Source organism: Typha angustifolia, chromosome 3 (genome assembly GCF_048772165.1).
Source record: "Typha angustifolia cultivar Huaian chromosome 3, ASM4877216v1, whole genome shotgun sequence".
NCBI classification, from domain to species: Eukaryota; Viridiplantae; Streptophyta; class Magnoliopsida; order Poales; family Typhaceae; genus Typha; species Typha angustifolia.
In genome coordinates, this window is record NC_133241.1 from 5,553,378 (window position 1) to 5,568,457 (window position 15,080).

At 37.3% G+C, this 15,080-nt stretch overlaps 1 protein-coding gene across 2 annotated transcripts; it reads right to left on the bottom strand.

Annotated features, from left to right (window-relative positions):
- Positions 1-1,302: 1,302 nt before the first annotated feature.
- Positions 1,303-12,694, bottom strand: LOC140778936 (trans-Golgi network-localized SYP41-interacting protein 1-like). Of its 2 annotated transcripts, none has more exons than XM_073123843.1 (8): positions 12,188-12,694; positions 11,862-12,119; positions 8,844-11,774; positions 5,592-6,423; positions 4,851-5,503; positions 3,094-3,238; positions 2,915-2,996; positions 1,303-1,618 (listed from the first exon to the last, which is right to left on the bottom strand). In XM_073123843.1, exons 1-8 carry the CDS (start codon positions 12,422-12,424, stop codon positions 1,516-1,518), a joined length of 5,241 nt encoding a protein of 1,746 aa, XP_072979944.1. In that variant the 5' UTR covers positions 12,425-12,694; the 3' UTR covers positions 1,303-1,515. The 2 variants fall into 2 exon arrangements, with proteins under 2 accessions (XP_072979944.1, XP_072979953.1); XM_073123852.1 differs by having other exon boundaries at positions 11,862-12,113; positions 12,188-12,693.
- Between the last annotated feature and the right edge of the window lie 2,386 nt (positions 12,695-15,080).

Below are 15,080 nucleotides of genomic sequence, written 5' to 3' on the forward strand. Positions count from 1 at the left end.
AATCAGAACAAAGCATTTTGATGTTAGAAAATATCTTCTGATTTGCATTCGGGCAACTGAGATAAAAAAAGAAGAAGCAAACTTAGTGATGCACTATTATTGATTTCAGGATGAGCAACTTTTAATTCTGAAAGAAAAAGGTGCAAATTGGCTAAGACATTGTTGATGAATGATGAAATCAGTTTTTACTTAAAAAAACAAGTGTTGCAATAGATTTAGCAGCACAGACGGAAAATTGTTTAAATTATCACAAGCTTTGTAGTTGTTTTTCACCCTTATTACATTTCAATGGTAGATCATAATCCTCTTTCCCTCACCTTTTCCACCACCTTCAGAGGAGTTTTCACAAATTCCAAGTTGCATTCTACAAAATGCTTGAATTTATATACACACAGTATATGTTTGTTTGTGTTAACGTGCGTGACGAAATTTCTTATTCGTTATCCATGCCACATACTGTGTGATTTGTGAAGGAATCATCTTTGAAGCATTCTTGCGTTCCATATTCGGTCAGGATTCGAAGTCTTCTGCTACATTAGTCAACTCATTCAGGAATCGGATGATTTCGATTCAGGAAAACAAGAAGGATAGGGAGGTTGACAAACCGGCATAGATCAGCAAAGGCTCCTGCAAGAATTCAACTGTGGAGATTGTCCCAGGAAGTAGACCAAATGGCGATAACTAATCACGATGACAAGCAACCGAAGATAGATCTGTTTGACTGTTTCAGATTCTCTTTCGTGATGTCTGATCTTACTCTAGAGAAGTTTATGAGGGTATAGTGGGATTTTATGGTGTCCATTCCTCCAGCCTCCAGGGATAAATCTCTATATAAAACCCCCATCCCTGTCAACTGATGAGGGGCATCTATTCAATGGGGCCGTAGGGAAGAGGGTATAAAAAGGAGATGTTTGTAGCCATTTTCTATTGCCCATCATGTAATTAATTCTAGTGAGGAAGGAGGGCTTGGTCCTGAAAACTCCTTGTTAGATGGATTGGGATGAGAAGGGTTGAAGTTCTTTGAGGGATATTCTCTGGAGATTATATGAGCCAAGAACTTAAGACTACAATTACTATGATTTCATGACTCCAAGATCTAAACCTTCTTGGAAGTTGAGCCAATTTGAGGGGATGTATCACCCACAATTTTGAAAAAGAGGCATTAGAAACCATCAATCACTTTAAGCAATTCTGTAGTTAGTACAATCTATCACCATGTAAGTTAGCTTTAAGCCAAAACTCTGGCCCTAGAAGATGCTTAAGACAATATCAATAACCAGTATTACCTGTAAAAGAACAGGATGCTCAAGCTTGAGTATATTAAGGAATGTTCTTTTTATATGTTAAATGAGATATAATAAATGATCGAATACAAATATGGATAAAAGAGGGCAAGATAACAATGCCGTGGGGACCGTAAAAAAAAAATTTTAAAAAGAACTAAAAATGATAATTATACATTCTATGATACAATTATCAAGCTATAAAAGGAAAGGTGGTCACTATTACGCAATGTCACACTATGGTGCCTAACAACCATAGATGCAAGAAGAGCCAGTATGCAATTAGTCCTAGCCTTGCTCTTGGTCGATTCATCAATAGTCGACCTCCTGATACCCTGCAAAGATAAGGGATACAGTGAATATCCATTTGTAGAAATATTTCAATCATCTGAGGTCAAAGCTTGTAATTTACTGGGTTTGAACAAACTAAAAAATTGACAGGTATCAGCTCTTCAAGCCTGAAGTGATCAGAATCCCGACTCTACCAAAGTAGAGTGTCGAAGACAAGCTTCAAAAAGCTGTATAGCTACTTTTATTCCTATATATTCATTCTTGCATCGGCTCTCTTTCACTCTTCTATGAGAATCAGACAATTCATCTCGATTCATTCAAATGTTAAGAACGGTAAGACAGAATGGACAATCGCTGCATGGATCACAGCTTTTGTGGTAATCAGTTTTTTGATAGTGAAGGGACAACTGAAATATCTAATTAAAATGCCTAAATAAATGGATTTCCGGACCTTATCAAGTTGTAGCAATATCCGTAAATTTATCAGGCACCCCTTCGATGGTCTTATAAAAAATATCATATGTCGTTATGAACTTACTTTTAGCTTTTAGACAAAATATAAATAACTTTAGTGGTTTTCCTAGTCCTTATCAAGTTGCAGTTGTTACCAAGGAACATATCAGGATAACCAGAGTGTAGTCTTAAAATGCATACACTCAAGATGAAAGTATTTCAACTATTAGACTAAAGTCACTAAACAAAAAACAACTCCACTTGAATAGCTTCCCTTGAGTCCTTATAATGTTGCAGCTGCTATGAAGGGACATGAAAGGCATATCCAGGATGACTTCTTATAATGTATATCATCTATCAAGATGAAATAATTTCATCAACTGTTACAGCAACTTGCATGTACCATGTTAGAGGAAAAATATTCGAGGACCCTAAGATTGAAGTCGCCCTAGATGGGGTTGAATGGTGGAGAATAATTCATTTGGTCCAACATCACATATTTCAGACATGAGGTTCCATCACTACTGCTACTGCTGCTGTTGCTGCTACTGCTGAAGTTGTCTATAAAGATCCAAACCACAAGTTTCTAATAGTAGCCTAAAGTATAATCTGAAAGCTTTTAATACTTTGGTATGGATCGGAAGATAAACCTTAAGACAAAGCAAGGCTACCAAATTATAATCTGAGTAGAAAATAATAAATATCAAGACCAAATATATGTTTATCAAGTTTCACAATGGAAATATACAGAAGTAAATATTTCATAGAATTCCTTTTTTAAGTAATATATGCAACTATGTGTTTTAAATAGAATGTCATGTTTCCAAATAAAATTACAAGTAGAGCACAGTCACTTAAATAACAAGATAAGAAGCTGAACAGCTTACCAGATGCTATCAACCCTATCTGCGATTAACTTTCCTTGCTTTGGAATTAGGCCAGATGTGTTCAAAGATTTGAAAACATGACCTGCAAAGGAAAAGAAGCAACGTTATTCTGTCAGGAAGACATTGTTGATACTTGACAGAACTAATTTAATAAAGCACAAAGTTGGACGATATCCAACCTTTGTCATCAGTTTCCTGTGACGCAATAAGCCGCTCAGTTTCTGAATCAATATTAAGAACAAGATGGTCATTTGACCCTTTCCGCATTGTTCTAACATGGGTAACAGTGGAGGCAGGAGATACAGAGTTCTTCACAATTGGGCCCTGAACAGTGATACACAATCAATATCGTTGCATGAAAACTATTCTTGCACTTTATACTTTTATATATACGTATGATGTAATATAGATCTACAAATTTGATGGTTTGTAAATCCATCTTATGCATAAATGGTTCACAAATGCACCTTGTTACATTTATGATGTAATACAAGATAGACCAATGAACCTCCATCGAATCCCAACAACTGAAGGAGAAGTTGGCCCAGAGTTCAGGCACGGTTGTAGGATGATGGATGTCAAAAGAAACAAATCTAAGCAGGTATTACTGTTGCTAGTAGAGCACAAAAATGACTTCATTGTAACAATCAAGGCAAAATATCCCCAAATCCCATCCTCTAGAGTTCTATCATAATGAAAACACTAGCTATCCTTTGACTACATTGATTATCTTCTATCCAGTCGACAGAGTTAATAGCTACTCCATACTGTTTTCATAATCTTTTCCCAACCACTGAAATCCTAAATCATACTTCGAAAATAGAATTAGCTTTTTGAATCATTGTCCGTTGGTCATTCTTACAGGATTTTACAGTATCTGCCACTGCAAGATTTACCAAATCACATCGTTGTCACTAAATCTATTGATGAGGTAATAACTATTAAGTCTTCCCCTCATTACCAAATCACCCTCCGACAACGAGCACTCAGATAGATTAGTTGTATGTAAATCTGATAAATCCTCAATCATGTAGCAATTTTTAGTACCTTATTCTAAGCACCCACCCTTGTGTTAAAAAGAATCAAACTAAATGCAAGATTACTCTAATTGTTTTATAATCTCATGTACATAGAAGAGGAGACTTATTCAATAAATTGACCCATACAAGTATACAGCTGTCTGGTTGATACTAGCAATTTTTCTCCCACCAAGCTCTAGTGAGTTCTAAGTTTAATTAGAACGTATCTATTTCTTATGCATTTGGCTTGATTTCTTCAGTCCAAAAGCCGATCAACTTCTCCAGTATGTACTGGTGCAGTCCAAATGAAGGCAAGTCAAGACAGTTCAAATAGATTATTTTTTAGTTTGTCCATATTCGAGTTCTCAAACAAGATCTGAAGAAGAAAATTTGAGGAAAGAAGAGACAAATAGAAAATTAACTAACACAAGGTATTCCACCAGTATGATTCCTTTCTTTTCATAAAAAAGTGCCAACAAGTCTTCCTGTTTGGAAGCAGAAATGAAAAATGAACAAATGCAAACCATCTCACAATTACAATGATCTTGCACACTTTGTTACAGTTATTATGCATGTTAGTTCTTTTAACATTTATCCAATTTTAGTATGTCTTCTTAGATATACCCTCAATGCATGACCATCGACAAAACAACCAGTGTCCAGTAGGTTTATCATAGGTTACTAGTTACGTAGTCTCTCACACCAACTAATGGGACATTGATTCCTGAAGAGTGAAACAGGTACCATGTTTCTGTTCTTTTAGATAAACATTCAATTTTAACAAAGCTTCACATATATCTCAACCAACTCAGAGTAAAGTCCATTTAACACTCGTATGCAAAAGTGGGAGATGAATAATGCTTAATGATACAAAAACTGAAGGAGAAGCACATTAAAATGAGTCTTACAATTCTTACCACATCTTGAATTTCGGACATCTCTGATGCCATTCCTGATGAGGATGCTTCAAAGATAGTGCTCTCTTTTGCAGTCTCTGAGTGTGCAAGTTGAGCATGAAATGAGTCTTCAAGTACCTTAATCTTTGCTGTCAATTCATCCACAGCCTTTTCCCTGGCCTGCAACTTGGTTTTCAGATCCTGTATCCTAGATCTGGAATTTTCAGACTCCACACTTGAGGCAATTGTCAGTCTTTCCAACAATGACAAGAGTGCCTTCATAGTGATTGGCTTTTGATCCCCAAAGGCTTCGTTTCCTCCCAACCCCTGTATGATTCTTTCCAAACCGGATGTCAACTCAAATATATCAGCTCTCGCTAATTCCAACTCACGATAATTGGAACCAAGGAGTTCCGTGGCCTTCTTTAGATGTTCAATCTCAGTAACATGAGATGCAAGAATTAACTGCAAATCTTCCTTCTCAGAAGTCAACTTGTCCACTCTATGCTGCACCTCAGTGGCTTTATCAACAATGTAGAGGAGTTTGTCAAAGGGACTTGAGAAAGGAAATCCCTGATCCAGTGAATCAGACTCACTGAAAGGGATCTTCTTCTCACTTACTTTTTCAATGAGGATTTCCAATTGGGCTTCTGATAGTACTTGATCATTTCTTCCTAAAATGACAAGAAATTTAAGAGAACCAAATAGGACTGCCTAAAACAAAAAAGATGTTAGAAGATAAAGTAAGAACGCACAATATACCTCTATCTTTGGAACTTGAAATGCAATCTAGTGACAAAAGTTCTTCCTCTTTAGCCCTTATCATATCCTCTCTGGCCTGATAATTATCTATCTTGATTCTCATCTCAGTGCAAATTTCTTGCAATGTTGCAAGATCTTTCTCCAATGTAGAAACTCTTTCTACATCTTGAGAGACAGTTTTGGCAGTCAACTCAGCATGTTGTAGTTTGCTTTTGAGATTCTCCAGATCTGCTTTCCAGACCTCCTTAACATCTCTTAACTGTCTGGATTGAATCTTTAAGCTCCTAGCCGCAGATAATAAGCTATTTGCTGCGTTAACATATTCACTACCATCCTCCTGTAATCGAGCTGCAGCATCTTCTTTAAGTATTGATTCCACACTAGTTTTCATTATGTCCTCCTCCGATGCAAATTCTGAATCGAATAGATCATGAAATTCAATCTGGATCTCTTTGGTGGCATCCATACATGCAGACAGAAGTGTAACTACCTCCTTCTGCATGGAAACCATTTTAGCTTCTACAACCATGTTATGAGCTTCCAACTTATCTACATCTAACTTCATGGATTCCTCAAGTTCCAGAATATGAATAAACTCATCCCTTACTACATGCGAAGCTTGCAACATATCTGCAGTATGATCATCCATGTGTGTAGAGAAGATTTTAAAGCATTGACCAATAAATTTGGTTTGATCATGCAACCCTTCAACAACCTCACTGAAGGATGAAATATCATCAAGGTTTGTCATTCTTGCATTACTATGAAACTTTACATCGTTAATGAAATTCGCAAAATCTGGGACGGAGACCAGCTTAAAAAATTCCTCATCCTGAAAATTTACATATTGGACAGTGAGACAGGGTTCCAAGGCCTAAGGGAGTTCATACAGAGAAAACAGAAATGGAGAAAACAAAATTATGATAGCTTATAAAAGAATACATAGTAAAAGATAAAATATAGATTTTGGAAGGCATTGTACTTCTTCTAAGTTCTTAAAGGGAACAAATAAAGAACCAAATAATCTAATTTAACATGTCTAAAGAACTTTTAAGATTGCTTTATCTACTTGCAAGGTTGCTTCCATTAATAAAATAGGAATACTAACTTACAGTTTAGATTTATTTTCTCCAGCCAAAGCAAGTGAAGATGAAAGTTGGAACTGTACCAATTGTTTATACTATATAAGAAGCCCTGCTTTTGGTACACCCTTACCCTGCTTTATACTGAGGCAATAATTCTATCATCCTTTTCCTCATATTGAACACTTACCAGAAAAGGACACCCTTAACTTAGTCAACTATATTCTGTCAATGTCAAGTAATCTATCTCAATTTCCTACTTTTCATGATTGCTGGATATAAAGTTTTAATTTTCATGTATTGAAAGTTTGAGAAAGAGAATAGCTAACTATTAACATACACTGGTCACAAAATGCCTTGTCATGGGTTAATTTGTAAAATATGCTCTAAATAAATTGAGAGGTCTACTGCCTACATAAGCACAAAGGTTTCAAGTATCGCAATCGGAATTGGAATCGAAATTGGCCGTTCAAAAGAAACTATACGTATCAACGGTATCAGCAATATTGTCCATCCATATTGACGGTTTGTTTTTTAAAATATAGAAAATTTCTAATATTTTTTAAAATATATAAAATCTAAAAATTAAAAATATATATTATTTTTTCAATCTCTATCTCTCTCTTTCTATCACTCACCCTCTCTTCCTCATATAAATAAATAAAAAATTCTTACTCTCTCCCTTACTAACTTTCTCTTCCACTCTCTCTTATTAATTTTCTCTCCCACTACCTCTCCGTCTCCCTCACCAACTCCCCTCTCTCTCTCTCCTTCTCCTTCTCCTCACCGACTCTCTTCTCTCAATGACCAGAGAGAGTAGATCAGGCTTTAGGCTAGACGGAGTCGAATGCTTCCCAGTGCCGATCAACCGCTGATCTTGTACCAGTGTAGTGTGATAAGCCAGTCATCAAAGAGGAGTTGGTTGGGCTTTCAGTCCCTTGTCCCGGGGTAGAATAAAAGTGCGCTATAGTATCGCGGTAGCAGCCCTCTAACAAATCTGCCAATCCCGATATTCCCACATTTCATCCTGGTCCAGTGTCCATTCCTGAATGAAAGAAATGAGCTTTTTTCTGTGCCCCTTCACTCACTTCTGAATGACTCCTTTAGGGTTAATGGAAAAAGCTCAAATCGAAAGTATCACGACTCCACTTTGTCTTTAAAGACACATCGAATGGATTCTTTGGAAAAGCCCAGTTCTCTCTCTCTCTCCTTCTCCTCACTGACTCTCTTCTCTCAATCTCTCTCTCCAATTCTCCCTCCTCTCTCTCCCCCACTAACTCTCCCTCTTCCCTCACTGACTCCCTTCTCTCTCAGTCTCTCCCTATGCGATTCCCGCTCTCTCTCTCTCTCTTCGATTCTTCTCTAGTACTTTTCCGACGAGATATTTTCTCTTTTTCTCTCTTACTCCCTCCAACAAGCTCTCTTTATCTCTCTCTTTATTTTTTTCTTACTCTCCTCCCTCTCTTTTTCCCTTTCTCTCTCAATTTCGGTCAGTTTCAGCCGATACGACTAATCTAGTCGATACTAGGCTGAAACTTGGAACCATGATAAGCACCTCACTTAGATCTCTCATGAAAATGGTATCCTAACAATTGATGTAAAATGAGTTCCTCGTGAAGAAACTAGTATTATATGCACCAAGCATAGTTGAAGGTATGATCCAGCTCCTTCACTGGAACCTTATGCCTCCTCGAATAATGAAGTTTCTGGTCAGGCATCTTCACAAATTTACCTAGTCCTGATGATGCAGGTAGGATCTCATTTACTAGAACAGATAAGAAGTAGCCTCCCATTGGAGCGAATATAGATATAACACAATAAAAGTATATAACAGATATTTCAGTTACAACAAATTTCTTAACTTTCACTTTTGCCAATATATATGACTAAGTGAGTCCTTTAAATATCAAAGTAAAATTATTAAATCTACATGAAATAGCCCAATAATGAAGACTGCAGATCACATAATTGTACCATTGAATCATGCTTTATTCTCTTATGTTCCTAGGTGCAAAAGCAATTCCAAGAATAGGAGGTTCAAATTCTCTTGACTGCTTCACTACTAAAATCCTCTGTCTGAACAAGGACTATATACCAAAGTCACCATAGATAAATATAACCAATCAATCATATAAGAACTGGCCATAGAAAACAAAAGTAAATCAATCACCTCTAAGCCATGATGGATATGAAGCCCCTTCGCAGCAAATTGCTCATGTATGTCTTTCATTATAAGACCTATGTTTCTTAAGTTGTTGATCATTTTCCTGAATTCTGCAGTCATCAAGGATAAAAGACTTTCATCCATCATAAGCATCTTAAGATTTTCAAGGTGACCATTTAGTTCAGCTGATTGGATTTCAGAACTGCCACGGGTTCCCACCAACTCTTCCATACATTCTGATAATTTCGCATTCAATGTGATAATCTGTTTTTCGTGTTTGTCTTCAGCTTCATTCTTTTCAGCATACAAGATAGAATTACGCTTTTCTGATAGTGACAATGCATTTTCTAGTGATTTCAGAGTTGCAAGTGCATCCGCTAATTTGCCAGCATTCATCAAAGCTTCCCCTGTAATCTTCTCCAACTCCTGCTCCATTGAAGTTTTACCAAGTTCCAATTCCTTTCTTTCTTCAGCAATACAAGAAATTTGTTCTTCTGCTTTACTTAACTTGTTTTCTAATGATTCAATAGTTGCAAAGGCATCAACTAACCTGTTAGCATGCAATATACTTTCCTCCTTCACTTTAACTAGTTCTTCCTCTAGATGAATCTTAGCAATTTCTGCTTCTTGAATGTGCTTTACAATCCAGTTTACCTTCTCTATAGGCCCTTCAAAGGTATTCTCAGAAGGAAGAGCAATTTTTTCAATAGATTCAAGTAGAGCCTGTAGATAACTATTTCTTTCACACAAATTCCTTTCGATTTGTTCTCTCTGATCCTTTAGAGAATTGTTCTCTGCCTCAAGCTTCTGATGAATCTCAGGAAAAGCAGATAAATGATTGATCTGCTCTTTGCAATCAAATATTGCAGAATCTTTCAGCTGAAGCTCATGTTTTAGCTTCTCAATTTCAGATTTCTTTTCATCCAAAGAGAGCTTGAAGCCTTCACGTTCTTGTACCAAACCCTTTCCTTTCTTCACAGCCATCGAAAGCTTTTCTCTGAGCAAGGAAAATTTTTCCTCAACTCGTAAAAGCTCTTTCTGCAGGGACTCTTTATCATTTCTCAAGTTGGTAACTTCCACTGATACTTTTTGCAACTCATCAGACAGTCGCATCCTCTCAGATCTATCAATCAGCTCATCTTCAAGCATCTCCTTGCATAGCATTAGTTCTTGATCTCTCATGTACAATAGACTTTGCAGCCTTTCGAATTGATCACTTTTAGCAATAGAAACGTTATTTCCTTCCTTCATTTTAACCATGCATTTCTCTATGATTGAGTTAGTGTCGGCAAGAGACTCATTGTCCAATGTGATTTCACTAACCTCTACTAATACCTTTATCAGCTCGTTCTTCTCAGAAGAAACCACAGAAAACTTTCCAGCAATGTCTTCATATTTGGACCTTAGGTCAGCATGTCCACTTTGGAGAACATTTTTTTCCTGTTTTTCTTCCAACAGAGATGCTGTCAGATGGTAAATTTCTTCTCGTGTGCTGGACAACTCTGATTCATGCGAGGCCACAGTAAGATGCAAACCTGATATTTCTTCCTGCATCTTGGTTATATCTTTTATAGCATTGTTTAATGAGTTTACAAGCCAGTTAACTTGAGAACTTAGTTCACTATGTAAAATTATCTCTGGCAGGTCAACTAAACTTAAGGCATCTTTGATTTTGTGGTTTTCTGTGAAGATAATATCTGCAACATTTTTCTGATTGACAAGCCACTTTATCCTATCTGCAACCTCCAAGGAGAGCACTTCCTGTTGAAAGTTACTCTCAAGTATAACCTGCTCAATTTCCTGAAGAACCATGTCCCTCTGTGAAAGAGAATCTTGAAGAGAATTAACCATATTGTATGTTTTATTCAGATCTTCAGCATTGATTTTAGCAGTCTCTAGGGCATCAGATTTTTGTTGCAACTCCACTAAGCAGTCCTCAAACTCTCTTGTCTTATCAGTTAGTAACTGCTTCAGCTCCTCAACACTGGCTTCAGTGGCTCTCAAGGATTCAGACTTCTTGTGCAACTCCAGCATGCAGCCCTCAAGCTCACTTGTTTTTTCAGCCAATGACTGCTTCAATGAATCGCGACTTTGAAGCAATGACTTGCCCTTTGTCACTGCCATACTGAGCTTCTCTCTGGTTGTTGCTAACTTGCTCTCTGCCTGCTCAAGTTCTATCCTCGTTTTGCTGGTTGCAGCATTAGCTGCATCTAAATTTTCTTCCATTGTCTTAACCTTTTTCTCAAGTCCATCAATTTTCTCTTGAAGATAAGCCTCCTTTCTCTTGCTTTCAAGCAACTCCTCCCGAGCAACAGTCAAAGCAACAATTGCTCCATGATCACCTGAGACTTCAAAGTCAGGTTTAATCTGTGCCAAGGTCTGCCCAAGTTGTTCGATTTCCATCAAAAATTGTTTATGTTTCTCAATTAGCAGCAAAGTTTTCCTCTCAACAAGGGAGGTTCCGTCAACATGTGTGTCCTCCTCTGGGCCAACAACTGATTCAAGTGAAGCAAGCAACTTCTCAGAAACATTGGCCTTGTCCTTCAAAGGCTCTGCCCACGTCTCACGAAGTGAGCGCAAGTAAGAAATAACAACATCATGAGACATAGAAAACTCCAATGCTTTCACATTAAGGTCCTCGATCTCTTGTTCTTTGGTATATAGGGCTGCATTTAGCTCCCTAATCATCCCTCCAGAACTTGCCTTCTCATCAAGAATGCCTTTCAAGTGAAAAATAAATTTGGAACAATCACCCAGCATCGAATGCAATGGCATAGGGGATGATGAAGACACCTTTTCATCTACCGGTGATTCCAGCTGATGGAGATGCTCAACCAACTCATCGCTGTTTGACACTATAAATGACTGATGATTAACCATATCTTGAAGATGCTGCCATAAACCAACAATTTCACTCCGAAACACCTCCCTTTCATCCTGAATCGAGACATTGACATTAAACTCTCTACTCCTACATTAGAAAACAAAACCAATTTCCAAAGATCCAAAGTTTTGCAGCCACACCTTATACTTTTGGCATTCCGCCTGGATCTGGGAAAGATCACCAGCAACAAATCCACCACCGGAGCTCTCACCAATCTCAATCACCGCCATTGAATCGTCGAGCCTGACACTCCGCCCACCGACCATGCCAAGCTGATCCGTCGCATCCTCGAAACTCTCCTCCCTTGTCGAATCCTCCGGCTGCTCCTGCATCGACCCATCTATATTTACTAAAATGCCACTGTCCGGATCCCTCCGCGAGCGCCTGGAATCCTGCGTCTGGACTACCTCAACACCCAAAACACAATAAAGATCTCAACTTTAAAGCAAAAACCGATCTAAATTACCTGATCCGAGTTACCGGGGAGTTCGACGAGCACGCCATCGCTGCTACCGCTCTCGTCAGACGACTGCTGCGCGTTGCTCGGCGACTCGGGGTCGGGCAAGGCGGTGGGATCCTGGTCGGGTCCGGCGGTCGGCGACATCCCCGGTACCGTGACGGCTCTGTCACCATCGGCGCCGGAGCTAGAACTCGAGCTACTCGAGGACTTCGGCGACGAATCGGAGTCCGAGTTGTCCGGCATTGCAGATCTCGGAATCAACCCCCAGAAGCTTACTTCAGATCAAGCGGAGCGATTGGCTTAGAAACCGGAAACCGTAGATCTAATGGGTCGGATCGGATCGGATCGAATCGAATTATAACTGAATCGCGAAACAATTGGAAAAAAAAAAGGAGGAAAGGATTTGGGGAAGAAAGAAGAGTTTCCGGGAACAGAGGGAGAACGAGGAGGAGAGAGTTGTGATGTTCCTTATAAGGAAGTTTAGCTTAAAGTGGTTCCATTCGATCGGACAAAAAAAAAGAATGGAACTGGAGAAGAAGACGTCGTATTGAAGCGAACGGACGGTGAGGAGTCGTCGTCAGCGGTGGGAGGAATGTGAAGCCGAACTTAAAAGAATTAGGATCGACTGCACAAATGGATGTAGGAAATTAGTCTCGTAGCCAATCGAAGTGAAGTGGATTGTTGAGTTTTGGGTAATACTACCTTGGTTTTTTTTTATCATTTTAGTTGGACAAGTTCCCACCAAACTTTAGCTAACATACTAAGTATTCTATGTTGATTTATAGCATACAACATTGGGCAAATACGTAATATAATTATAAATTACATACTGTCATGCATGGCTGTCTTACTAAATGATCAATTTAGATTAAGGATTATTTGATATTCTATGTATTCGTTAGGGTATGATTCATATATGTGTAGACCTATTTGAGCTGATTATGAGATTTGCAAATAAGTGAAATTAACTTCTAGAATTTCAAAAAACTAATATTCGGATGGATTGGTCGTTACAAGATAATGAAAAGACAGAATTTGAAATGTTATTCATATATATACAGATATGTTGCCTTCTTTTCTTTGACACCATCTAAGAGAGAGAGAACAGAGATCCATAAAAATATTTAGAGAAAATTTCTCAAGGACAAAATCTTAAAGCCTTAGAAGATTTATTCTCGTAGTTTGATAAGAAGAGTCTCTTGCCATTAGAAACGAGACCTGTGCTCACGAGGATGGTTGGTGATTTCTTAAAAAATTGGATTGATTCATGGAAACTTCCATCGATTCAAGTAAAGTTCTGCACTCAAGTAATTTATAATTCAATATACTTTGGCATAGATCGATCCTTACATTTAGATGGGAAATTATTTCTTCTTCCCTAAGGTGTAAGTCATGTGTGTCACCGAACTATTGCTCTAAACTAAACATGACATTATTCTAAGTCATTACGCTGCCAAGTTGCTTCTCCAAGCTATTAATTGAGCCGAGTCATTTAGCTAAGCCACCAAGCTAGCAAACCACCAAATAATTTTCTTCACAATATTTATTTGGGGTTGAAACAAATCCTACAATCTCCTAAGTCGTCGAGAAGGGTACATATCATCTCTATAATAATTTATTGGTGTAGTATGACTTTATAGGTTGGTAGTTATTACTCTTGTAGGAGCAGATCGCCTGTAAGCATGAAAGTAGGAATTTTCTACGGTTAGATACATGGGAGCATATGCTAATTAGATTTTCTTTTTATTTAATAATTTAGGATTAAATGTATTTTATCTCTATACTTATGCATAAAATTGATCATGTTTTTTATGAACTTTCCTTCTGTTATTGTGTATTTAATCAGATCTGGATCTGATCATGTATCTCTTTATCTTAATTTGTTTCCTAAAATAAAGAAGAGGAGGAGGCTTTTTAGATTTGAGCACTTTTAGTTTGAGTACCCAAAAATTGACAAGATTGTTGAATCTACTTTTGAACCTTAAAGAGGTAGAAGATTGGGGAATAAGATTAACATGATTAAGAGGATGGTTATTGATTGGAATCAAAATTGGAAGTTGAAAAGCAATATTGAATATATTGAGAATTTGATTTAGGTGTTGGAGCATAAATAAGCTATTGGTAGTACTATAGAGCTTTATATAACAAATATGGTCGTACTAAGACAAATTAAGATGAAATGACATTCTAAATCTTGTGACATGTTGGTTGCTTTTGGGGATAAGAATACTAGGCACTTCTATATTACTATCCTCATTAGATGTAGACGAAATAATATTAGCTCTATTTTATTAGATAATAATAATCGTATTTATTATGTCAATGATATCCATAATGTTTTTATCAATTTTTATGCTTCTATTTGAAAGATGGATAGTAGTAATACTTCTCTTGATTTCGATTAGATCCGGTTACTTTGTATACCTCCTATTGCTATGATGATTTGATTGTGAATTTTTCCAACAGCGAGATTAGGAAAACTCGATAGAATATATGTGTCTCTTAGCGAATCCCCAAGGTCGAATGGGTACCATGTTGAGTTTTATAAGTATTTTTGGGATCATGTGGACTCGGATGTGTGTATGACCATGAGAAAGTTTTAGATAAATGGCAACTTGGAACCGAATGCTTATTATTTTTATTCCTAAAGAAAGTAAACCCTAGTAAAGTTTTGGACTTTCAACCTATTTCTTTATGCAATGTAATTTATAGGTTATTGGCTAAGTTGTTAGCTAATTGCTTAAAGATTTGCTTCCACAGATCAATAACTTTGAACCATCTGTCTTTGTGGTGGGGAAGTGTATTAAGGATAACATTTTATTAGCTTAAGAGATCATCCATTCTCTAGAAGTTAACAAGAAAAATGATATGTGCTTATCAAATTTGATATGGAAAAGAC